Here is a 26,158-nt window from a genome sequence, read left to right on the forward strand (position 1 = left end):
CCTTGACACGCAGGGGTGCCCCCCCCCCCACAACTTGGAGTGCCGGGACCTTAAGCCACGCCCCAAAGATGATCTAAACTCAGACTGGTGGCCTGGTAGTATTTGCGCCCATGGGCGCCTTCTCTTCTTTCGGGCTCCTCCTGCGGAAAAGCAGCTCGGCAGGTCTCGCCTCGGTCAAGACCAAACACTCCACCTCACACATATAGCCTTAAGTCTTTGGTAGTATCTCCACTCAGGAGCTGCAGGCCCCAGGGAAAGCTCCTCTGGACCCGACACTGCAGCAGCGATATCGGCCCCGCCCATTCAGTCCCTAAATCCCGCCTCCGCGCCTCCGTGGCCCGCCCCCTTCCGCCATGGCCCCGCCCCTGCGCTCCTGCATTCCATCTCCACGCCCACGCGCTCGGGGCCCTCCCCCCGCGCAGCAGGGCCCCGCCTCTCAGATTTGCCGGCCCCGCACTCCACCCTCTCGCGTTCTGGCCCCGCCCCCGCGCTCCGTGGCCCCGCCCCCCGCACTCCAGGGCCCCGCCCCAACGCTCTCTGGTTCCGCTCTCCCGGGCTCTGGTCTGGCGCTCGGCCCCGCCTCCACGTTCCCTCCGGAGTCCCCGGAGGAGTTGCCGCGCGGGGGGAGGCGTGGCCGTGGTGCCGGCGGAGGCGCGGGCCGAGCCGCCAGGACTTTGGCTTTGACACGGACGGCGAACTGGAGCCGTGGCTTTGGTACTCGGCACCGACGCGGTCCTGGCGGATCCCGTCTCCGAGTCGGGCGCAGGACTTTTTGCTTCCATCAACGCAACTGCGGCGACGCCGCAAGTCCTGGTGCAGCCTCGGCGGCCGGATTTCACCGCCGCTGCCGCCTCCGCGCAGCCCTGCAGCTCTTGCTGGCTCTGGGAGAGCGACTCTAAGAGTTTCTCCCGCAGAAAGAGCCGGGACGCGCGGCTCGAGGCGGCCCAGCCACTGACCCACACCTGCGCGGGCACCAGAACTGGAGGCAGGGGGCCCGCGCAGTCCCGGGTTGAGCTCAGGCTTCCGAGCCGCAGGTGGAAGGACGCCCCGGGGGAGCAGCGGAGAGGTGGGGCGCGGGGACTGGCGGCGGGTCTGGTGGGGGTCCGTAAACCCCTTCTTGGTGCCTATACTAGTGAGGACGGGATTCCCAAGTTGCAGGTGGTGCTGAATGTCCGGCGGCGGGGTGGGCGTGGGAGATACACCCTCTCTGCTGCCTGAGCCCTGGTAGGGGCGACCTAAGGGGGGATGGTGGTGAGAGGAGAGTAGAGGCAGGGATCAGAGGTGTGGACTGATGAGGATAGGTCTCTTTCCAAGAGAAGAAGCTCATAGCCTTTTTGGACCCGAATGTGATAAAAACCAGACCTCTTCAGAGGGAAATCCATACGGGCCAGCCTCGCTGTGTGTTCAGGGGTTCACGGACAGCCATTAGCCTGAGACTCCTGGTTAAGAACTCCTGCTCTAGGTAGGGAATGCTAATGCAAACTGATTAACTGATCCAATCGATTTGTGTGTTTATTAATTTGTTTTCCAGGTGGCCAAGTGAAAGGTACTTTTGGACACCCTGGGCATGGAGATTTAGTGTTTGTCTTTGGTAACCGTTTCATTCCCTGCATCGTGCACCTTCCCTCCTTCTGTGCCTGTAAGGTTTGTTGGGCTTCCTCCATAGCCAGAGAGTTCTTCTGCGGTGGTGAGGCCTCCCTGGGCCACTGACCCTGGCCGGCATGGGGAGCACCCTGGGCTGCCACCGCTCCATACCGCGGGACCCCTCGGATCTATCCCATAGCCGCAAGTTCAGCGCGGCCTGCAACTTCAGCAACATCCTGGTGAATCAGGAGCGGCTCAACATCAACACGGCCACAGAGGAGGAGCTGATGACCCTGCCTGGTGTGACGCGTGCGGTGGCACGCAGCATCGTGGAGTACCGCGAGTACATTGGTGGCTTCAAAAAGGTGGAGGACCTGGCGCTGGTCAGCGGCGTGGGTGCCACCAAACTGGAGCAGGTCAAGTTTGAGATCTGCGTGAGCAGCAAGGGCAGCTCCGCGCAGCACTCTCCCAGTTCCCTGCGGCGGGACCTGCTGGCTGAGCAGCAGCCTCACCACCTCGCCACCACTGTGCCCCTCACCCCACGGGTCAACATCAACACGGCCACCCCTGCTCAGCTCATGAGCATACGAGGCCTCACGGAGAAGATGGCTGTGAACATCGTGGACTACCGCCGCGAGCATGGGCCCTTCCGCAGCGTTGAGGACCTGGTGAGGATGGGCGGTATCAACGCCGCCTTCCTCGACAGGATCCGGCACCAGGTGTTCGCGGAGCGGTCCAGGCCCCCCTCTACCCACACCAATGGGGGCCTGACCTTCACCGCCAAGCCTCACCCCAGCCCAACCTCGCTGAGCCTGCAGAGTGAGGATCTGGACCTCCCGCCAGGGGGGCCCACCCAGATTATCTCCACTCGTCCTTCCGTGGAGGCCTTTGGAGGCACAAGGGATGGGCGGCCGGTGCTGAGGCTGGCCACCTGGAACTTGCAAGGCTGCTCAGTGGAGAAGGCCAACAACCCCGGGGTGCGAGAAGTGGTGTGCATGACACTCCTGGAAAACAGGTGAGGACAGGAACCATGGAGGGGGTGGGGTGTGAAGACAGTTCTTGCGTGGCCTCATCTGTACACGCAAATGAGTGGACTTTTGGGGGGGTAGGGAGAGGGCAAGATTATTTAATCAGTGTTCTTGAGGCCCCAGCCAACATTGTCACCTGCAGCTGAGCTCTCTCTCCTGCTCCAGAATTTTCTGAATACAGCTACCTGGGCTTGTGGCCCATGTCTTAAACCTGGCGTATCTGAGATCAATTCATAATTTTGGGGTAAGTGGAGATTGTGTTGGTGTTATTGTTCTGGAAAATGTTGTTGGACTTAGAGGACTTCGTGGGGTTTACACCAGATCAGACACTCAGAACCTGGGAAGCGTTGCACAGTTTTGCATATGAGAAAGAGCTAGTTGGGATTTTTTTAAAAATGAGACACAAAGTCACTTTTGTTTCACCAAATATGCCTATTTGTGTGCACAAAATCCACTTAAAGGCCAGGTATTTGCAAACACATACATGCTATATATTCACCAAAATGCTGTGAATGAATCACTCCTCATTCTTTTTCCTTATTTAGCCTGAAGTTGGTGTTCAGGCCCACAACTGCAACCCCAAATGTATGTAACCTCTCCTGTCCCATAGCCAGGAAAGGTCAGGCTGACATGTGGTGACTGTTGGCCAGATTTTCCCATTTTGAACCACAGGAGAAGAGACTTGTAGGATGGGCTCTTATCGCAGCGTGTTTACATTATTCACAACACTGCTTTCTGTAGGAGCTTCCATTAACCCCCTGTAAAACAAAACAATATTATTGTAGCAGTAACTCCTGCTGTTAGTAAAACAGTGTGGTGTATAATGTAATCAGCTTGGGGAAGGAAAGAAATATCTTTAATGGTCTCTTCTTGGCCAGAAATCCTCTGGTCCTGGTGTTGAGGGATTACGCCCTGCCACCCACCAGACAGACATGTAGTGTGTCTGTGGCCACTAGCTACTTTCCTTTGCACTGGATTGTTGGTGAGCCTGACAGTTCAGTGGCAGCAGTTTAGTGATGCGAAGTGAGTTCTCAGCGGGCAATCACAGTGCATTGTGGCAGAGCATCAGGATAAATGAGTGAGGAGAAAACCAGGTCACACCGTTTCCCTGGCACTGTCCCCGTGGCACACTCTGATCACAGGACTGAGGGAGCACGCACCAGGTCAGAGAACTGGACCGGGAGAGCTCCCCAGCACTCTGCCTGCGCTGCTGTGTCCTCTGTTTTGCACTGTAACTCACTCCTTTTGCAAAATCATCTTGTTCACAGGTGAGAACTGAACTTGATGCTGGGTGATATTTATCAGGAATGGCTTGATAGTTGTTTCTCTTCATCCATAGCAACTTGGGTGCATGTATGGGAAAGGGGAAGGGAGGGTAAAGGACGGATGGCTGTTTAATTCTTATCCTCAGTTTTCTTTTTTTTCTTTTCAAATTTTTTTTTTAACATTTATTCATTTTTGAGACAGAGAGAGACAGAGCATGAAAGGGGGAAGGTCAGAGAGCGAGGGAGACACAGAATCTGAAACAGGCTCCAGGCTCTGAGCTGTCAGCACAGAGCCTGACGCGGACCGCGAGATCATGACCTGAGCCGAAGTCGGACGCCCAACCGACTGAGCCACCCAGGCGCCCCTCCTCAGTTTTCTTAAGGCTCAATTTGGGGGGATGAATCAAGATCTGAAATTGCCCAGGGGGAGTGACAGATCGGGCAGCTCTTGTCCATTTACTGTGACAGTGGTTTTTAAAGTGTGCTGTCTGGACCAGCATCAGCGTCAGCTACTGACTCAGAAACTCTGGGTTTCTGTGTGTTCACGCATCCTCCTGGTGGTTCTGATGCTCACTGAAGTTTGAGTCCCATTGTACTATGTGCTGGGTGATCAGCTGCCCCCTGTTTTGGCTGTAAAGCACCACCTCCCCCTTACTGGCTTTTCTGACAAGGCCAGTGAATCCATGCAGAGCCTTCCAGGTATTATGTTTTCTTGGATCGTTCTGATCATCCCTATAGTTGTCCAACGTACGATGTTCTTTCTGGCCAGAGCTAAAGGGCTTATTCCGCTTTTAGAACAGGTGAATGTGAAGGCTAGAAAATGGGAGAGAGAGCAGGGAACAGCTGGCCTCAGAGAGGGCTCTGCTCTGCAGTGTGGACCTGGGTCAGCCAGGGAAAGCGCTAGCAAGTCGAATCCAGCATGGGGTTAGGGTTTGTTCTAGAAGGATGATGATTTGTTGAAGACATTTAATTGTTGTCCTCAAGTGAGAGTGCTAGAGCTTACCCAGACCTAGTAGGGCGTAGAAGTAGCCAGGGCAGTGACCTAGGTCCTCGTCACATATCTCACATTTGGCCCCCTGTGTTGTCCTGTGTCTTGGTTTCTTTTGCGTGTTCACAATGTGTTTGGAGCGTTCTCGGCACCTTATTAGCATCTGGTAAACATATAGTAATGGGCTTAGGGCTTGATCCCCTGTAGAGCTGGAGTGGATCCCTTTGCCTGTGTGGCTGTCCTAGGGTACCAAAAGATGGCTGGCTGTTCCAGAGTGGCTCACATGTCCTCAGAACAGCAGTGCACATTCTCCAAGGGCTGTGTGTTCATCCTGATTCACAGAAATCTCTCACCATCCAATTGATGCCTTCATTAGCAAGAGGAAATACATTTAGTGTGGGCAAGAATGGATGCAGGAGATTTTCTAGGTGATTCTTATTTTCACACCTGTGTGTGTGTGTGTGTGTGTGTGTGTGTATGTATGTATGTATATATGTGTATATATACGTATATATGTATACATACATATATATAACACAAGTATTCTGGCTATGTCTTTTTTTTTTAAATTTTTTTTTCAACGTTTATTTATTTTTGGGACAGAGAGAAACAGAGCATGAACGGGGGAGGGGCAGAGAGAGAGGAAGACACAGAATCGGAAACAGGCTCCAGGCTCTGAGCCATCCGCCCAGAGCCTGACGCGGGGCTCGAACTCACGGACCGCGAGATCGTGACCTGGCTGAAGTCGGACGCTTAACCGACTGCGCCACCCAGGCGCCCCTCTGGCTATGTCTTCATAGTGTCTAACGCTTCCATATTCATTTCATTTCCCCATTAACCTTGGATGTAGGTAATGCTTGCTTTTAGCAATGATTCTCCATCTCTGTGTGAGGAAACTAAAACCAAAGAAGTTAAATGACTTGCCTCCATCCCATAGCTCATTAATGACTTGGCTGGGACTAGGACCCAGACCTTCTGACTTCAGTCCCGTGCCCTTTGCAAGCGTGCTGTGTTTTGTAAGCAAGCCACGTTGATCCTACCTCTTGTTCAGGCATCCCGCCCTCTGCCCAATCAGGGGCACTTGCTGATTTGTGTGCTAGTCACATTTAAGAAAATAAGTCCATTGTAAGGGCATTTAAAAAACCCATGGCTCCACCTTTTTCGGTGTAAAATTGGTGAAATTCCTTAACATTTCCAAGCCTCAGTTTTTCCATCTGTTAAATGTAGCTAATGAAAGAAAAAAAAAAAAACCCTTGAAAAAACATAAGAAAAAAATACTTCTTTTGCAAAGAGAATAACTAACTGGATCTTCATTTTCCTTTCTGTGGGTTTGTTTTAGCAGGTGTGTTTTCTTAGGCCAAAGGGTACCTGTGTGGGACCCTAAAGAGTTAGAGTCCCTTTTTGCCTTGAGATGCTACTGCTGGGTGGACAAGAATGTGTGAGTAATAAGAAACCGTGTTTTGCAGGAAACTGAGGTAGGACAGCCGAAAACTAGATAATCATCCAGTCACCAGTAGCCTTCAGGGACATCACCCTATGGCACAGAATAGATGGGTTTCATCAGATTCCTTTGCCAAATCTCAGTCTTGGGCAATGTTTTCCCTTGTTCAGTGTTTATGGAGCAAGGCAGAAAGAGGAACACTTCTGCTAAACATCCTTACAAAATCTGGTGGCAGCTCACATATGGAATGAAGATTAATTTTTAATTTTTGGTTTTTGCTGAGTAGTTGTCCTATTTTGAAAAGTCCCTTTGGTTTGTGAAAGTATAAGCCCTGGAGGCGCTGACTTTGATAATCTCCAAAAAAAAATTAATAAATAAAGAGATTTAATATCCCACTGCACACTGGGGCGCCTGGGTGGCTCATGTGTTTGAGTGTTTGACTTCAGCTCAGGTCATGATCTCACGGTCTGGGGGTTTGAGCCCCACGTCAGGCTCTGGGCTGACAGCTAAGAGCCTGGAGCCTGCTTTGGATTCTGAGTCTCCCTCTGTCTCTTTGCCCCTCCCCCACTTGTGCACACATGCATGCTCTTTCTCTGTCTCTCTCTCTCTCTCTCTGTCAAAGAAGAAATAAACATTAAGAAAATATCCCACTTGCACATTCTCCCCATCAGAAAAGAACATGTCAAAGTCTTCGGCCTTATAATGGTCTCAGTCTGTTTTCTTGCTACATGTCTGTCTGTAGTATCCAAGCACAAGGTGAATTAGTGCCTGGCAACATGTACTGATTGTGAGAAATGGGATTTTAGTTGATCTGACTTGATTAGTAAGATCAATATAGACACAAGCCATCTTGTCATTTGATTCATTCATTGAAAAATACGTATTGAGTAGCTGCTGTGTACATGCATGTGCTAAATCCAGGAATCAGCCTGGCCTATTGTTTAACACAGTTAAGTAAATGTGAATCAGCTTGTACGGCTCAGCCTCAGAATAGTCTGAGAAACCCAGATTTTGGGGGGAAAGTGACTGAATGTGATTGATTTCTGGTTATATTTTCCTGTATGAATAATGGGCTGATCCTGGGAGATTGAAAGGTGGGGAGATGCAGTCGGACATAACGTCTGGGGCAAAACGCCCAGCAGTCTTCTTGCAGTAGAAATTGGGAGAACTGTTTTGACTATGGAAACCGAGGCTCAGACAGATTAAATAGCGTCTGTGTGGCCTTCAGAAATGTTGATCGGAGTTAGGATTTGAAGCCAGGCGTTTGTCTGATTTTCGAGTGGAGAGTGTGAGTGTCTCTTCCCAAACACCATGTCCTTTCACTGACCCCTGGCACACCTGCTTTTTCCTCTCCGTCTTGGGTCTTAGGCTGGCCAGGCATCAGGGCTTCACCTAGACTCCTAGGACCATGTCAAGCCTCCCGAGGCCTCTGCTCCCTTCCTGTTTTTGTTCCTCTGAAGGACAGGGCTTATGGCCAGAGGTAGAGCAATCCGGAGGGCGTCAGGGCCTCTCCACCCAGCCCCTCAACTCTGAGTCTGTGACCTTGGCTCAACTCCAAGGTAGAGTTCCGGTTTTGTGAGCCAACGGGCTCTGGGTGGTTTCCAGAGGGAAAGGTGGTCAGTAACAAGACTGCTGTGTATTAATAAGAGAAGATAGTGTGAATGAAGGGAAATCCTGGTGTGTGCACCATGCAGACTTTATTTCACCAAAGGGGAAGATGTTAGTTTATCTTCCAAGAAAGATGGGCCCATTTGGGATCTGATTTTGGAGGCTTGATAGTATTGCTTCTCCCAAGGGATATTCATTCCTTTATTATCTGTTCATTCGGCAGATATTTTTTGAGCTCTTATAAGGGTACTGGGTTCTGTGTCCGACTCCTAATAACAAGACACAGTCCCTGCTCTCATGGAGCTTCCATGTAAGGTGGAGAAATGGACAAGTCAATGCATAATAGATAATTACAGATAGTGGTAAATGCTGAGGAGGATGGTGGCTGGTTGAAGAGAAGCCTGCTGAGGTGGATGGGGGACAAGGAAGGCCTCAGCTAAAGCTGATGGATGAGAAGGAGGCATAGGAAAAGTTGGGCGAAAGGGTACTCCCCTAGAGGAACCAGCAAGTGCAAAGGCCCTGAGCATGCTTGCTCCAGACAGAAACCAGAGTTCTGGGAGCGGTGGGTGGCTGGGGGTGCAGGGGGAGGCAGGGCCAGATGGGTGGGGCCTCCACGGCTCTTATTTTCCCAGGAGGAGGCCACAGAGGATTAGAAGCAGAGGTTGGCGACTTAACCTGTTACCAGCCTGTTCTAGCTGCTGGGGTTGGGGGAGGCACTTGGAGCAGGTCCTGGAAGGTGGGTAGTGGGTACAGATTGAGAAAGTTAGATTTCAGAAGAAAGGCTACAGAGGATAGTGAGTGCGAGAAGGGAGAGTGGGGTGGAGATGAGAGCATCCTTTAGTGGCAAAGACTGGAAAGCCTTGCGTGTATTCAAGATGTTGTGGGGATTAACCATGTGGATCCCTAGAAAACAGGCTCAGAGGTGAGGAATCCCGGGCTAGCTCACACACCTCTATGTTGTGTTGACATGATGCAACTTGCCGGCCTCACCCCTCCCCTCTATTCTTGCCTCACTCTGGACAGGTACACAGTGCTCCTTTTGGACAAGGCAGGTCTCAGTCCGTAGTGGATAGAGGAAGAGGTCTTGTGGTCTGTCCTCTGTTCAGACCAGGTGTCTAATGGGGCCACTTTCTTTTAACTATCAATTATACATGTAACAAGGGCATATTTGGCGGGTTTGGGGTAGCTATTTGTATTAAGAGACATTTAAATGAGTTTAATTCAATATTGATTGAGCACCTACTCCTTGTCTCTTCCCCAGTTGGGTTGGGGACACAGGGAGAGCCTACCCTGTCATCAAGCCTACCCTCACAGTCTTACAAGGGGATGCATTCACTGGCACTTACCAGGGTGCCACGTGCTAGAAGGGAGGAGGTGAAGCTTAATCACAGGGATCTGGTACCTGTCTGCTCAGCTCTGGAGGTATGTGAAGTCCTCAGTAGAGAGGAAAGATGAGGGGATAGAACCAAGGCAGGTGGTTGGGAGGGAGGGTGGTTGAGAGGAGGGTGGGATCTGAGGTGTAAGAGCGTCATGGCCCTCAGGGTGAAAGTCAGCAGCCCCCCCCCCCCCCCGCCCCTGCAGTTCCTGACACTCAGGGGTCCAGGCTGGCTCACTGCCCAGGCTTATAATCTGAAATATTCAAGCGGGGAACACAGCAGGTTTCCATGAACGGTGCCTCACAGCAGAGAATCGTATTGAGGTATGTGTTATTTGCAGCGTGTTATTTTTATCTCAAAATTCCCCTACTTTACAAAAAGATTTTATCTCAGAATTCCTTAATAACGGTCTCTGCCAATAACAAAATGATGCGTTTCATTCAAATTTGATGTGCTCATCACAGACACCCGGTCTGAGTGCAGGGATGAACAGTTGAGTGGAAATTTCACACCAGTGACTGCCAGCATTGAAACATCCCACAGATGCCACAAAGATGCCCTGCTCTGCTTTCAGGCACGTGGTCCTCAACAAATACTTAGGAGGCTCGGAAGCTCCCTGACTGTTGCCTGTGACTGTACATAGGTGTGGTCTGGACAACAGCTCTTATTGTAATATTTGGATTGACAGCTGTCAAACAGCCGGATAGGAACCCTGGGGAGGTATGCTCAGAGTAGACGTTTCATTTTAAAGACAAGGCTTGAATTCTTTCACCAAACTCCTGGGTAGAGAAACCCTGGGTTTTCTTTACTGAGCACAGATCCCTGCCTGTGTTGCTTTGTCATTTGTTTCCAGCAGCCCTATTTCCTGGGAATTCTATTTTGGCTCAGCCATTACCTGATTAAGCTGTTAAGTTGGGCCTTCAATGGTTTTATCTAGAGGCCACCATAAACTCCCGAAACATAGTGGTTCAGCCAAGAGAATATTGTTGCCGCATTGAAGGCTGTGTGCATTTTGAGTGTGGTTTTATCACATTCCAGGGATCTGAATCCTGTTTGCTCACCCAGAAGTCAGTGAGTGAAATCTGTACTTTATCTTTCTCAGCCTGTGCTAAAAAACACAGTGCCTTTTCAAAAAAAATTTTTTATGTTTATTTATTTTTGAGAGAGAGAGCAAGTGAGCACGGAGAGGGGCAGAGAGATAGGGACACACGGAATCCGAAGCAGGCTTCAAGCTCTGAGCTCCAATGCAGGGCTCGAACTCGTGCACTGCAAGATCGTGACCTGAGTCGAAGTGGGACACTTAACTGACTGAGCCACCCAGGCGCCCTCACGATGTCTTTTAAAGCAGATCTCATCGGATGGATTGTTGTGGGTTGTTTTGTTTTGTTTTGTTTTTGGACTGTTGTTTTTAAAAATACTGATCCAATACTCTGTTAAAAAAATGTAACTTCAGAATATATTTTCACTAAGCAAATCTAGTCTGACTTAAAATTTTTTGCAGTATTCTTTTAATTAAGTGGCGAAAAAGTAAGCATTTTAGTGGCCTTGAAGTACCATGAGTGGCATTAGGCCGTGGACTCTTCTGCCAGTAGACCCAGGGCGCTGACCTTCTGTGCTTGGCGGGCAGCCTCTGCAATGTCAGGTTACTGTGTCACGTTACCGGTCAGTTCTTTGCAAAGTGGTTCCCCGTTGTTTTTAATTTGAAGACTCGTTGTTTTTTGTTTTTAAAAAACAGCAAAATACTGCATGTCCCTCCTATCACCCAGTGATGGCTGTACTTAGTGTCCATGTGGTAGTGGTCATTGTACCAAGAACAGAAACAATGATAACTAACGCTGACGACTCCTGGGACTGAGGTCACAAATGGGTATCATCACTACTCCTCTTGTACAGATATAGAGAGGTGATTCAGAGAAGCTGAGTGATTTTTTCCAAGATCGTACAGCTTTTAAGTGGTAGAGCTTGGATTATAACCCAAGAAATTAGACTCTAAAGTTTAATGATAAAAACGAGTCTGAGTTCACTAATACTTTTCCATGTACCTGTATTTCATTCATTGCCCTAGCCTGCCTGCCTGCATCCTAGACTAGACATTCTCCTTCACCAACTTGGTTTGAATTCCCTAGGTCATGATCTTTCATAAATATACTGATCTATAATGATACCTGTGTGTGTCTCTTATATTTGTTTCTTCAGAGTGGAGCAAGGATATTTGCAAAGCAATCTGAGTGCAGGAAACTGTATTTTTATGACTTTTCAGTCTTTAACAGTTGTCTTGCCCACACCTATTATGACAACAGTTTCTTTAAACGACTTGCTCTTATGCAAGCTTCCCAAGCATTTGTCTTAGTTTTCTTAGAAACCACTTCTCGTTCTGCTTACACCCCTGTGTCATCAGTTGATGTCACATTTTAGAAGACCACAGTAACACATACAGCTGACATAAACAAATTTGGGGATGGATACAGCTGACCCTGGGTAAACACATGATGCACAGTTGATCTAGCCAGGAGTACTCCATGTGCCATGGGCATCCGTCCCTTGGTATGTTTTCCAAAGGGACTAAGGATAGTCTGGTGGGTCCCCTCGAGTAGAAGTTGGTTAGGAGAATACTTGTGTTGTTTTAAAAAATACTGGTATCTGGGCACCTGGGCCCAAGTTATATTATTTATGTAGCCTAGAGACAATATTTGCACTGTATGTATGTTGCAGATCTCTGGCAGTGACTACAGGTTGTTACTGACCCACTATTCTTTTCTCTAGAAGATGGACTCAAAAACTGTTACTAGTTATAAGGTCAAGGGCTCATCATCCCCAAATTCCCACACCCCCCAAAACTCTCTTGCAACTTTTAGAAATAAAAGAGGTGAAGAAGTAATGAGCTTTTTTTTTTTTCGACTTAAGACCTGTACTAGTCAGCATTTTCTTCTGTGACATAGATGGGCTGCTTATGAAATTCATGAATAACAGCAAGCTGGGAGGGATTTAAGCAAATGGACTGGACTAGATAAAGTATCTTATAAAGTAAAAAAAAAAAAAAAAGTACCTTATAAAGTTAAATACATGTCTATACATGTGAACCTGTGTAAGAGACCGTTGTATTGCAGTACCCACGTGCTGACCTCAGTTAAATGCCAGGCAAGACTGTTTGGGGTTGACTTGTAATCTTCAATTATGTTACTATTAATGCTTCCAACATTTCTAATAAAAATGCAAGTAGTTGTTAGGTATCGTTAGAACTTCAACTTAGAAAGAGAAGTTGCTTCTGTCTTTTAAACTCTTGACTAAATTTAATTGAAGAGCTTCTGAGATCATGAGATGGTTGTTCAAAACGGCCATTCTCAACCGTTTATCAAATCTTTGAAAATCAGGCATTTCTTGTCACTGACCTACCAAAACAAGGTATAGCAATAAACTAGGTGATGGGAACTCCCCTCTACTTGCTAGATGGGGTACTGCCCAATTCACAGATAGATAGATCTTCAGGAAAAAAAGAGAAATAAACTGGATGGAGAGTGAGAGGTGATGACAAGATCACCCATAACCCCCGATTTCAAATGCAATGTTTGCATTCATCAAAGCAGCTGCAGTGTTTTTATTGATTGGTTGTATAGGTAAAGGTTATCCATTTAAATGTATACATTTCTTCTAAATCACAATGATCTCTTCCAATCCTGAGGCTTTTTCCACAGAGAGGGAAAATGATCACCATTTCTGCCAAATGTGCCCTTCAATTCCGAGAAGAAAAAGTGGTTGTTCCTATGGGTAAGATGTATATTGGTTTGCGAGGGCTGTCCTAACAAACTACCAAAGACTGGGTGGCCTAAACAACTGAAATTTACTATCTCCCTATTTGGGAGGTTGTAAGTCCAAAATCAAGGTGTTGGCAGGTTTTTACTTACCCCCTGAGGTCTCTCTCTTTGGTTTGTAGATGACACCATCTTCTGACTGTGTCTCAAAGGGTCATCCCTCTGTACCTGTGTGTGTCCAAATTTCCTCTTCTTATAAGGATGCCAGCCATATTGGATTGGGGCCACACTAATGGGCCTCTTTTATCTTAATTACTTCTTTAAAGACCCTGCTTCTAAATACAGTCACATTCTGAGGTGCTGGGCGTTAGCATTTCAACGTATGACTTGTGGAGACACAATTCAGCCTATTACAACAAAATGATGTAAGATATATTGCCCAGGGATTCCTTCTTGGCTATTTGTGAGGAACCCGCACCTCTGGGTTTTTCCTGGAGAGATGATGATTCAAGGTAGTTGTTTAACCATTTAAATGCTAGAGATCATTGTATTAGAGTTTCCCGATGACAGTCTGCTCTATTAGAGAGATGGCTTTCTTGCCAGCCACAATCAGCATGGATCAGCTCCTATGGGCTGTGATCTTTCTCTCTTTGCAACTTGCCAATGCTTGGTTTTCTCCTGAAACGTTAGCAGTGACCTGAAACCCTTTACCCACCCTACCGAGGCAGCAGCTCCACTTTGCCAAGTTCCTGGCTTGCCCTTGGCCTGCGAGTTTACCCCTTAGAATGTAGCACCCTTTAGAATTGTTGAGGGAAGGTGAGATTCAGAGGGACCACCGTGAAGCCAACTCAAGTTCAGCTCTCCTTGGCTTGTGTTGTTAAGCGCTGCAGCTGTGGACTCCCCTGGCTCATGTTTCCCTCCAAAGTGGCCATTCTGTTGTAGTTGCCCGTGTGATGCCATCTGCACGCCTGGACTATATGAACAGCCTGCTTTCAGCACAGTAACAATCAGGAATTTGTGGAAAGAAGAGACCACCCCTGACATTTATTGACCTATTTACTTTGCCCCAAGTGTGATTGCTAAGCCTTTTACCTTCACACCATCCCAGTGAGGTAGGTAGAGTGTCCCCATCTTACATATAAGGAAACGTATCTTAAGGAATTTAAGTAAACTTGCTTAAAGTCAGATGGTTGGTGAGCATGGAGCAGAAATTCAAAGCCAGGAAGAATTGCTCAGAGCCCAACGTCTTTCATATTCACAGGCAGAGAGTCCATAAACTTGGAGATTTCCTAGATTTTTTATATCTAGAAAGCATGAGGAGACAAGTTTAATCGGAGGGTACTCCCCGGAGTGGGTCCCAGCTGGTATTGAGGAAATCATCCCATTCTGTCATCTGGTGAAGTCAGGAATGTGGGACTTTGGCGTGCTGGATTTTTTTTTTTAAATGAGATGTAATTTACATGCCATACAATTTAGCCTTCTGAAGTGTACAATTCAGTGGCTTTTTGGTATATTCACAAAGTTGTTCAGCCCTTACCACTATACTAGAACATTTTCATCACCCCTGAAGAAAACTCCATATTAGTGATGCATTAGCAGTCACTCCCCTCCCTCCCTCAGCCTCTGGTAACCAGCCAGCTACTTTCCGTATCTTTGGATTTCCTATTCTGGATAGGTTATATAAATGGGATTATATAATATGTGGCCTTTTGTGTCTGGCTTCTTTTACTTATTAGCATGTTTCAAGGTTCATCCATGTTGTAGCATGTATATTTCTTTTTTTTAATGGCCGAATAATATTCCATTATGCGGACACACCACATTTTCTTCATCCAGTTGTAACTGATGGACAGTGGGTTGTTTCTGCCTTTTGGCCATTATGAATAATGCTGTGAATATTCATGTGCAAGTTTTCATGTGGGCCTGTGTTTTAATTTCCCTTGGGTATATATGTAGGAGTGGAGCTGCTGAGTCATGCGGTAATTCTATGTCTAACATTTTGAGGAACCGCTGGACTCTTTTCCAGAATGGCTGTACCATTTTATATTCCCCTCAGCAATATATGAGGTCTCCTATTTTGCCACATCCTCTCCAGTACTTGTTATTCTCTTTTGGTCATAGCCATCATGGTGGGCATGAAGTAGTGTATCATTAGGGGTTTGAGTTGTATTTCCCTAATGACTAATGATGTTGAGCATCTTCTTGTGTGTTTATTGCCATTTGTAGATCTTCTTGGAGAAATGTCTGTGCAGATCTGGGTGGGATGTTTTCACACCTGTTTCCAAGCTGATAAAATACAAGATATTTTTATACTGACTCCCTTTTTATTCCGTATTCCCCCCCTCTTCTTTGCCCCTTAATCATGGGGTCATTATACTGGAACCTAAACTAGAATAATTCCTCTGTAATAGGAAAAAGTGCTTGCCATCCTACAGGAATAAATATCTCTCGCCCTATTCCTGCCCCCCCCCCCCACCCCCATCCTCCTGCTCAATCTGGGAAGGAACCTGGAGAATTTCACTTTGTGCTTCATTATTCTGGCTGGAGCAGTCTGTCTACACTGGACTTTTAATACTGTCCTTGGGAAGTACTTGGTGTCCTCTGATTTTTATATTTAAGGTATGTGTTTTGGATGAAACTTTAGCTCTTTTTATCTAAAGCCAAATACGGTACGCCAGGATCTGCAATGAGAGGCGAGCTTTGGATAGTTCATAACAATATCTGCAAATCACATTCCTGAGCCAGGAAAGAACCTTGAAGGAGCACTGTCCATGGGAGTCTGCCTAAGTCATCACAGACAAATGAAATTTTATATATAATATTTCTATAATTCCTTATTCTTTTGAACCTGGCTGTGGAGATTTCAGTCATGCTCTTCAGTTTATGGCACTCTGTCACCAGTCAATGCTAGGCCCCACTGCCATTTTGTTTTATTTGTCAAATGTCTTCTTCATCCACTTCCCCATTCATCCCCTTCCATAGATCTCCAGTACGAAGTGTTAAATACATAGCCTGAGACGTAGATTTTAAAAATGGAGTGTTTTTAATCTGAAGAAACCTTGTATTTTTATGGTTGCCAGCTAGTCCTTTGCTCCTGACTACTGCTTAGTCATTGGCCGTGCGTGAGGGTGGGGACCACACATACTTATCCATCTCCAGATGGGGACAAACCAGTCCGCCTTGGGCTCCCTGCCACCAGCGAGGCCAGCATGTCCTTCACATACTTTTCAACCATTTGGATTTCCTCTTTGGGGAACAACTTTTCTCAACTTTTGCTCATTTCATAAATTTTACAATTTCCTTAAAATTTTTATTGTTATTATTATTATTTTTAGCTGTTTGGAAGTGTTTGTGCACGATCTAGATGCCAGTCCACAGAGATTGCAAAGCTCTTCGCCCAGTCCATCACCCCCTGTCAACTTTGTCTTTGGTAGCCTTCAAGCAACAGAAACTCTTTATTTTGATATGGTTGAACCTGTAGCTTCCCTTTTGGCTGCTGTTTCACAAACCCATCTCACCCCGAGTTCATGTCTACATTTTCCTCTCCGCCTCAGTTCATAGTTTTCTTTTGCATCTAAGTTTTTAATCTATCTGGAGAACATCTCTGTGTAGGCATAAGGTGGAGAATCCACTCTTAGTCTTTCCAGTTTTCCTAATACCATCTGCAAACAAGTTATCCTTTCCCCACTGATTTGGGATGCCGCCATTAGCATCACATTTAATGACCCCTTTGTGTGCTCCTATGTTGTTCCCACACTGATACTGTGGCATCTGGTCGGGTGAGTCCCCTCTGTTCTCCTACTAAAAAGTTTCCCTAACCATGTAAATTTTAGAATCAGTTTGCATCTCAAACATCCTGTTGGGGATTTGGGAATTTTGACTGGGATTGCACTGACTTTATAAATGAAGTTTGAGAAAATCTGACGTCAGTGCGACGTTAAGTCCCCCTTTCTTTGAACATCTGTATTTCATTTATTTAAATCTTCTTTTGGAACATTTCATGGATCTTAACATATTTCTCCATGGAGGTCCTATGCATTCTTTGTTAGGTCAGATCGTAGATACTTTGATTCCCTGTTTTTAAAATCCCCAGAGAATGAAGTTCTACAGTTTTGTTCTGTTATTCATTCTAGTGTTTAACTGTCCTTGTTACCACAATGCTCTTCCTCCACTTGCTGTACATCCTTAATTTGTCGTTTAGGCCTATTTTGCTGACTGTTTCCTGGTAGAAGTAAAAACCAGCCAGTCAGAAGCTCTGTGACATTTGGAAGGCTCGGTTTAATCGCCTTTCACCTTATCCTCTCACCCTAAATAATGTTACTTCATTTTGCCTTTCTCTATGATTCATATTTTTCAAGGATAAATCAATTCTCTGACTATATTCTAGACTTAAGATTGTCCTCTTTTTTTTTTTTTAAGTTTATTTATGTTTTAAGGTAATCTCTACACCCAGCTTGGGTCCTGAACCCACAACCCTGAGATCAAGAGAGTGGCAGGCTCTTCCAAATGAGCCAGCCAGGCGCTCTAGAGTGCCCTTCCTGTATGAGTAGATCTACAAATATGAGTGGACTCGGTGGGAGAGCCAAAACACGTTCCACTGGCTTAAACCAAAAGAAAAAAAAAAGTAGTGGCCCTAAATTCTAAATGTTTAAGTTTAAAATTAACGGATTAATGTTATTTGTGCAGAACAACTCTAGCCGCGAGTCGCATTTGGTCAAATTTGAGATCAAAGACCCTAGAATTATTTTTAATAGTTCAAACATTATTTATGGAGTCTCATTTTTATAAATCTTATTTGCTTCTCACGTGTTCGTGGATTCCTGTGTGTCTGACCACAGACATATGTCTGTACATGCCTCCACCCACAGAGTGTCTGGGTATGTGTGAGTTATAAATATACCCATCGTTTTAAATAGATCTTTATCTTTAGTGTTAATTGCTTCTTTCTTCTTCCACTTTCTCAGTAAGTCAAGTTGGGAGGACCTGTATGCATTTGGCTGTGCACTGCCTTCTAACTAATTACTTCTAAGTTCTCCTCTGTAGTTGGCTTCAGCCAAGCCCAATAGTACCTGGTGTCTGATTTTACCTAAAAGAACCCAGGTGAAAATGAGAAATTTCTTTTTCTATCAGGTTTCCAAATGGCCTGGTGGCTGCTAAAGTCAATGTCAGGTGCCATGACTTAGGTCATTTGCATAGTTAAGGCCAAACTGTAGTTTGTGTTTGGTGTCCAAGTAGGCGCCTTTAATTTTGATGTGAAACATTTAAAACATGCAAAAAATATATATAAATGGTACTTAAGCCTTTCCCCCCTCTTGTCAATGCATTTTACTTCCTTGAGAACCCAGAGCCCTTTTATCCCACGGTCATTCTTTTAGATCTGTTCCACCCCACCCCATCGGTGCTTGGAATATTACCTTCCTTCTAAGGACTTGGAAATGCAGACGCTCACTTTCCCAGCATCCTTTGCAGCTAGGGCCTAGCTGCTCTGCAGGCTCTGCAGGTGGATGCGTCCATCCTAATCTTTGAGTTGGGAGCCTGTGGCACTGACAGCTCAGGGACGTGAAGAGCTCGCTCTGGCCGTGGGGACAGTTTACACAGGATCGTGTCTCTGGGACAGCAGAGGGTGTGGCTGCTGGCAGTTAGTGATGTGCAAGGGTGGTGCTGTTGGCTGCACAGGCTGCAACTTCGAGTTTGGAATTGTGGCAGAGGGCTTCTCACACCCCGGTTCTGGGGCATGTTTGCCTCTCATTCCTGATTGCCCGGTCTGAGCTTCTTGATATGCTGTCAGTGAAGTACTTTTCTGCTTAAATCAGTCACTGTTGGTGTCTGTTGCTTGCAATCAAGAATCTTGACTGATACACTCATATATAGGCCCTCACAGTGGTTTTAAAACTCTTTGTAACCAACAAAACCTTTTCTTAAATGAAGTCACACACATGGGGAAGCCAATGAAAGGAGAGCTTCTCTGGGTGAGGGGCCTGGGAGGGGCCTCCACTGTACAAATCACAGTTGAAATCCATGGCCCTGGATATTAACTGTCCCTGGATCAGTCACTGCCTCTTTGCCCACATTACCCAAGCCCTGTTTTCTCTGCCAGGCAGCCTCTGGATGAGCCGAGGGTGGCATTTGCTACCGGTTGTTCATTGTTTTATATGTCCAGGCCCCTTCACGTGCCGTCCATTTCCTCTAAGACTCTGTCTGGCCTTCTCTCTGATGGCTTTCACCAGGTGAATGGTTACAAACCTGGCCCACATCCAGACCCTATGCAAGTGTGGATACCTGGATCAAAGGACATTTGTTACACGTCTCTCTTAGAATCTTCTTCGAAACACACACCCATTTTTAAGATAAAAAACTTAATAGTCAACTACTCAGTGAATTATGCCCTCACATGTAATAAAGGATGTGCCTTAGAATGACGTCTCTCAGCCTTAGTAATTTTGACTTAAAAATTTTTTTCATTTTGAGGTTATGATAGATTCACATTCTGACATTTTGAACTAGATAATTCTTGGTTGTGGGGACTGGCCTGTGCATTGTGGATGTTTAGTGACATCCCTGGCCTCTACCCACTAGATGCCAGGAGCACCCTCCTTCTCCAGGTGTGACAACCAAAAATGTCTGCAAACATTCATTGCCAAATGAATGTCCCCTGGGAGCCATTTGTACAAATCTGGAGCCATTTGTAAAGAAGGCACAGAGAACAATGTAACTACTGTGGGGACAAGGGCTCAGCCTGGCTGATTTTCCTTGGCTTTGGTAGAAGTGCTGGACCCTGGGGCATGGACTGGAAAGGGAAGGAGGGAAGCCAGAGGGGCTGACAAGAAGACCACTTTGTTCCAGTGAGGTTGAAGAAGGGGCGTGGGTGACTTCTCACAGCTGGAGAACTGGGGGGCGGGGCAGAGGCTGGGGCATATACGGTTTCCACCATGGAGCATGTGGTGTGGATGGAGCCGGTGGGATTTGCGTGGACTAGAAAGCCGGGATGAGGAGGTGAGGCCTGATAACCCTTCTGCACCCCCGACCCATGCTGGGACTGCTGAGTAAAGAAGGAACTTGGGAGCCACAAACTGACCCACCTGCCTGGTGATGGGGGTGAACCTGGGATGTGGGAAGGGCAGGAATGCTGAGCAAAGGCCCCTCCCTAAAGAGGACAAAGCAAGGCCTTCCCAAGGGAGATCGATGCACCTGCTGGACTGCAAATCAGTGCAGGAGTGGCCTGGAGAGAATCCCTTCCCTCACACAGTCTGGGGCAGAGCAAAAACCTGGAAGGGAAGAAGAGGTAGATCTAATTATCTCTGGGCCCCATTTTACAATAGAAAAATTGGGTCTCATGGGAGCTTAGGGACTTCAACAAGTTCTCTTATGCAATGGCTATTTGAATAAAATTATTTCTGTCCTCCAGTGCTGAGAAACATCACTATTACAGTTGTGGATGTGTAGGGAAAATATTAGCAGGGTTTCAGATACTCAAGCATTAGTGTTCATACTTCTATGGGGGATGTTATCATTTTCACTTATTAATGACCCTCCCTTAAAATAAACACAAAAGCCCAGTTGAAATAAAGTATTGTTTTTTGTGTGTGCAGAGAAACCTCTCAAATTAAGAAGATAATCGTATTTGACTTTAGATCATGCTAATTTGATATGTGCTTGGCTGTATTATAAATACAATCCTAAATAAATTGCTAATGCCAAAAAGCAGACTAAATCATTTTCAGTAAGGAAGAAGATGTGGGAGGGAAATAGCATATGGTATAAAGTTGTACAACCTAAAAATAAAGCTACTTGGTTCTCCTCAAGACACCTTGAGTGTCTTCTGTGGAAAGAAAAATAATGAATCGAAAAATGATAAAGCATATTTTGGCTTATATTGTTAATGCTTAAATTTTTAGGGAGAGAAAGTGGGGCTGGTATGATGGCAAATGGGCACAAGGAAGCTTTCGGGGAGGATTGACGTGCTCTAAAACTGGGTTGTGATGATTGTGTGACTGTAAGTTTCCTAAAAATCGTTGAATTGTACATTTGCAATGGGAGGATTTTATGGCATGTAAATTGTACCTCACTAAAGTGATCAAAGAGTTATCGCTCTGTGCTTTAGGTAATATCTTATTTGACTTCTCAGCAGTTTTTCTGTGTCTGTATTTCATCGGCCTTTTTAACAAGTATCTCACTTAAGGTAAATCTTAAACCCTCTATCCCTCATCCTTTTCTCCTGGAAAATGGGGGGGGGGGGCATAGTGTACCTCCTCGGAGGTTGTTGGGACATGTAACTGAATTAGTGAGTATAAAGCACGTACAGCTTCCTCTCATCCTGGTGTTATCGTAACCACCATCATTATCGTCATCGGTATTCAAGGCACTTGTCATTTCCTTCTCTGTCTTGGCCCAGGCCTGCCTCTGAGCCTCCTGCACCTTCCTTTCCACATGCTGCAATTAGGCTGCAGCTTCTAAAAGGACAACTTGATCTTTCTGAAAACCCCGTGGTAGGTGGTTCCCCATAGCTCTTTGGGTAGAGTCCAGACTCCCTGTAGTAATAGGGACCCCCACCCCAACTGGGTCTCCTTTGTCTCTGGCCTCACCTTAAGCTCTCCAGCCATCTCTCAGCTCTCTGTGCTTCTGCCAGTCAGGAATGCTTCCCCTTCCCCATCTGGGCTCTTCCTGGGAGGGTCTCTCCACCATTTTCTCTTTCTGTAGGTGCTTGTATCCCTGTGGCTCCGGGAGAAGCCAGCCTGGAGCCTGGATCAGGCCCTTCCCAAGCCCTTCAGCACTGGTCATTACTTTCTACCTGCCATGAGCCCCACAAAGTAGGGCGTGCCCACCAATGCCACCTATATCACTTACGCCAGCACCGTGCCTGGCACTTGATCACCAACCCTTGAAGAACAGCTGTGTCTTTCAAGTGCTGGCTTGCCTTCCTGGTTCAGTTGCCCCGGGGAAATAGCCTGCTAAGTGTTTGTTCTGTTCATCTTGGGAGGCCTCACGTCTGGAACCCTTTCTCTTTGGGTCTTTGTTCCAGAGAAAGCTCCGTTTTGTCTTCCGTAGGTTTGACTTAAACTGGAAAAGACATATGACCTTAGCATTTTACAGGATGGTACCTTTCCAAGGTAAAAATCTTTCTCCATCTGATCTCCTGGGATCTTAAAGCCCTAAATTAGAAATGCTTTCTTTGCATGGAATAAAAGAGCTTACCCATTAGCCATCTGCTCACCTGTACACCAACTTTTTCCTGTGGAGATGCTCTTCAGTTTTTCTACGCATGTATTTTAAAAATGTAATTAAACAAAGCAATGTTTCCATTTTAATCTGAGGGATTCTGTTGTTTAGCTCCTACTCTGGTAATCAGCCTTTCCCTCCCCCCCGCCACTGCTGGGCCAGCGGGGGCTGGCAATTCCCTGGAGTTTTATTGATATGAATTTTATCTCATCCTTTTAGCATTACTATGTATAGAAATGCCATATAGAAATTCTATACATGTATGTGTATATATGTACATACGGTAACTATATATACAGTAAAACCTTGGATCAAGTAACTTGTTCTGCGAGTGGTGTTTTGCAAGACAAACAAACATTTCTAATAAATTTTAACTTGGTAAATGGGCGATGTCTTGCAATATGAGTTCTATGTGACACCAAACGTTGCATGATCACAGCTGAACCAGCGGTTCATTTCTCCCTCTCCTTCTCTCACTCCCTCTCTCTCTCTCTCTCCCCTCCCCCTCCCTCTCCCTCTCCCTCTATCTCTTGTTGCGGGATTGTGGCTGATCGGCTCCCATGCTCGGATGCTCGGTCTCAGGCTGCGGTGTTTGGCTGAAACCAGTGATTTTTCCAAACGTTGGAAGGTGCCCAGCACTGGCACTAGTGTATTTTTGGTCACTTCAGAGCACCTATGGACGGTCCTTTGATTGTCCAAACAAGAGTAAGGAATGCTTTGCTTCATTCTAGGTCATTGGATAGGTTCCTTGTTAAAGTTGCACAAAAAGAAAAAGATTCCATTGAGCCAACAGAGAGCAGTGATTCTGTTAGTGATGGTGAAAGTCATCCTACGCGATAACCTTCCTCTCTCTTGTCTCCCTCACGTCAGCCACAAAGGTTTATCAGAGATAAGTGTGGGTCAATTTGTTTATTTTACTTTATAGTTTGTGTTTTCTTCATCGTTTTGTGTTATATTACAGTATTGTAATCATTTTTATATGAATATTTCTGGGTTGGGGAATGAATCCTCCGAGTTTCCGTTATTTCTTACGGGGAAATTCATTCTGATATACAAGTGCTTTGGATTACAAGTGTGTTTCCAGAACGAATTATGCTCGCAACCAAGGTTTTACTGTATATAACCAAGAATATACGATATCAAGAATATTGGTGGTGCTCTAAGGATGGTGGCGGTAGGGATGCATTATTTTAAAATTAGAAACAGGATTGCAACCACGTAGAAGCTTATCTACGTGCAGTGGTTTGCAGACTTGCACAATCAGCAGAAGCTTTTCCTGAAAGGAACTTGTAGGTGGGACTCCACAATGTGCACAGTACACACCCCCGTGTGAGCATGAAGGGCTGGGGCCTGGAGTCTTGCCCACGTAACTTCCCCTTGCAGCGCTGCTCAACCCTCTTTGTGCTTCACAACTACCTAAAGGAGCTTTGAGGTTGTGTTCCCAGGCCCGCTTCCACCCCAAGATGCCCCTGTGCTGGCCCGGGGTGGGGCGGGGCGTGGGAGTTTTCCTCAGGGCTCGCTCCTGGTGCTGAGGGCAGCAGGTTGAGAACTGTCCCTCCCAGCAAGTGAGCAACGACTCCAAGAGGCGCTTGGGTACGGAACTATAGAGCAGTACGAAAGGCTCTCTGAAGACTCTTCTCCACAAAACCAGATTCACGGATAAAGGAATTGGGTAACTGGCAGGGCATGATATGCTCAGAATAATTGTGCAACCACAGGAGGAAGTGCCATGGGATAATTCTCCACTTGTGCAGTAGGCGTGACAGTCTTCTGTCTGATTTACCATTTGTCTTGTCATTAGCAGATGGCACGGCCCATCGTAGCCCTTCACCGCTTGGCCCGACAGGGGGTTTTAAAGATAAAGGTGGCAGGGGAGGGGAGAGGTGATGGGACCACAGCTATTTGCTTCCTTCTCCTCTTGCGCTGCCCACTCTCCTTTCCCATTATGGGCTAGTGGAAGAAAGGTGTCCAGAAAGGCTCAGGTCTACCCTGATGTCCCTTCCCAGAAACCAAGGCCATGGTGCCTCTGCCTGGCACTGCTTTTGGAGTCTTGGGGAGCATGTGACTGTCTTCATAGTTGTAGCTTGTCCTCAACCATAGAAATAGGGAGGAGAAATGACCCCCTCGGGACACAGGCATGGTGGCTCACAGGCAGGGTGAGAAGCACCTTGGGTTGGTTTGTATCTTGAGGATCTTTCCTATTCTTAGTCCCCAACCACCCCCCTCATTTTAGATGGAAATGTGGGTACATTCAGAAAGACTTTGGTGTAGGAGGTAAATAATTATGGCAACACAGTTAGAAAACATCCAAGTTTCTCTTGGTGCCCCTGAGACCTGAGCACCTTAGACCAGCAGGGAAATAGAGCACATGGCGTCCCTTTTCAGATACTTGTTTGGTGCATTTACTTTTATGTCCCACATGCTCAGTTGTTCTTTCTCCAACTCTTTGTAGTATGAACAAGAAGGAGGAGGAGGAGAAGGGGCAGGGCACCCGGACAGCCTTGCCACAGAATATTATCCCCTCTCTAGTGTTGCCAACAAAAGCACGGATTCCTAAGACTCCCTACCCCAATTGTCATCTCTTATGTTTTTTACCATTGACTAATTGACTAAAGCCATTGATAAAAATAAAGATGATTTATAAAATGGTAGACTGGGGGGTGGGTGGGATTAAAATCTGTGATCTGCTGCTGGGAGTTTATCTTGCAAACAAACCTAAACACATCTGAGGGAAGTCTGGATAAGGTTGCATGTTGTTTGTGACAACAAAGCCTAGAAATAGCTTGTGTTTCTACTGTTAACAGACTAGGCCCAGCCACACAAAGAGGACTCTCTGCAGCTGTCACAGAAGAAACAGAAGGTCCGTGCAAAAAGCTAGCCATTCTGTATTGTAGAGATCCAATAAAATGGTAATCCATGGTGAGGGACACATAGGGGTAGGGACAGGGTTTGGAAGGGACAGGGGATGGGTGGGGGAAGCCAGATCTCTCAGCATGTGTCTCTATTAGCACCTTGATTTTTTGAAGTATGTGAATGTATTTCCTTTAAAAAATTATATACAGATAAAAATATCTCCAATATGGTTTTATGTAATGCTAAATCAGCAGACTGCTTATTATTTTGTAATTAAAACCAGACTGGTTTCAACAGCTTTTTCCTTGCCTAAGTTCCCATCAAGCTTTCATATTCCTTCCATTGGGTCTTTACAAGGAAGTTATGGACTTTCTCAGGGGCATGTGGCCGGAAGTGGGCAGGCAGGCTGGAAATTTCTGGAACTCAGTCTGCACCATCATAGAATAGAAGCAAAGAGCTTCCTTCCCTTCAGCAGATGGACATGGGACCGCCATGCAGATGCAGGCATTAAAATGGCACCCTTGAAGTAAAATCCAATATCCTGGGTATTTTCACCCTTTTAAAAAAGTTTTTTTAACGTTTATTTATTTTTGAGAGAGAGAGACAGAGCATGAGGGGGCTGGCAGAGAGAGAGGGAGACACAGGATCCGAGGCAGGCTCCAGGCTCCAAGCTGTCAGCACAGAGCTCAATGTGGGGCTCAAACTCATGAACCACGAGATCATGACCTGAGCTGAGGTCGGACACTTAACCAACTGAGCCACCCAGGTGCCCCTCTTTTCACTCTTTTAAAGTTCTGCTTCACTTCTATAAGTGCTCTTTAGGGTGTCCGTGTCCAGTTATGCTCCACTGTTCATGTGTTGATGACCTTTGACCTCTTGCCTTTTCCTTTCTCCGTGGACAGCAGTAACCACGGCCGCCCCTAAGTTCTGGTATTGGTGAGTCAGGGCTTCTTAGGTGGATGGGGTCAGGCAGGCCTCAGAGAGGAGGGCCCAAAAGGGTGCCAGTCCTTCTCTGTAATCCCCTGCTTCTAAGCCAGCTCACATTCCAGT

General features: G+C 46.5%; 1 protein-coding gene across 1 annotated transcript in view; it reads left to right on the forward strand.

Moving 5' to 3' along the window:
* The first annotated feature begins 629 nt into the window (after positions 1-629).
* The window catches only part of EEPD1 (endonuclease/exonuclease/phosphatase family domain containing 1), a 113,372-nt gene continuing 87,843 nt past the window's right edge, over positions 630-26,158 (forward strand). Inside the window, exons 1-2 of the mRNA XM_047850822.1 lie at positions 630-1,066; positions 1,532-2,599. Coding sequence (XP_047706778.1) covers positions 1,722-2,599 — 878 coding nt within the window. The 5' untranslated portion in view covers positions 630-1,066; positions 1,532-1,721. The remainder of the gene's footprint in view (positions 1,067-1,531; positions 2,600-26,158) is intronic.

Source organism: Prionailurus viverrinus, chromosome A2 (genome assembly GCF_022837055.1).
Source record: "Prionailurus viverrinus isolate Anna chromosome A2, UM_Priviv_1.0, whole genome shotgun sequence".
NCBI lineage: Eukaryota > Metazoa > Chordata > Mammalia > Carnivora > Felidae > Prionailurus > Prionailurus viverrinus.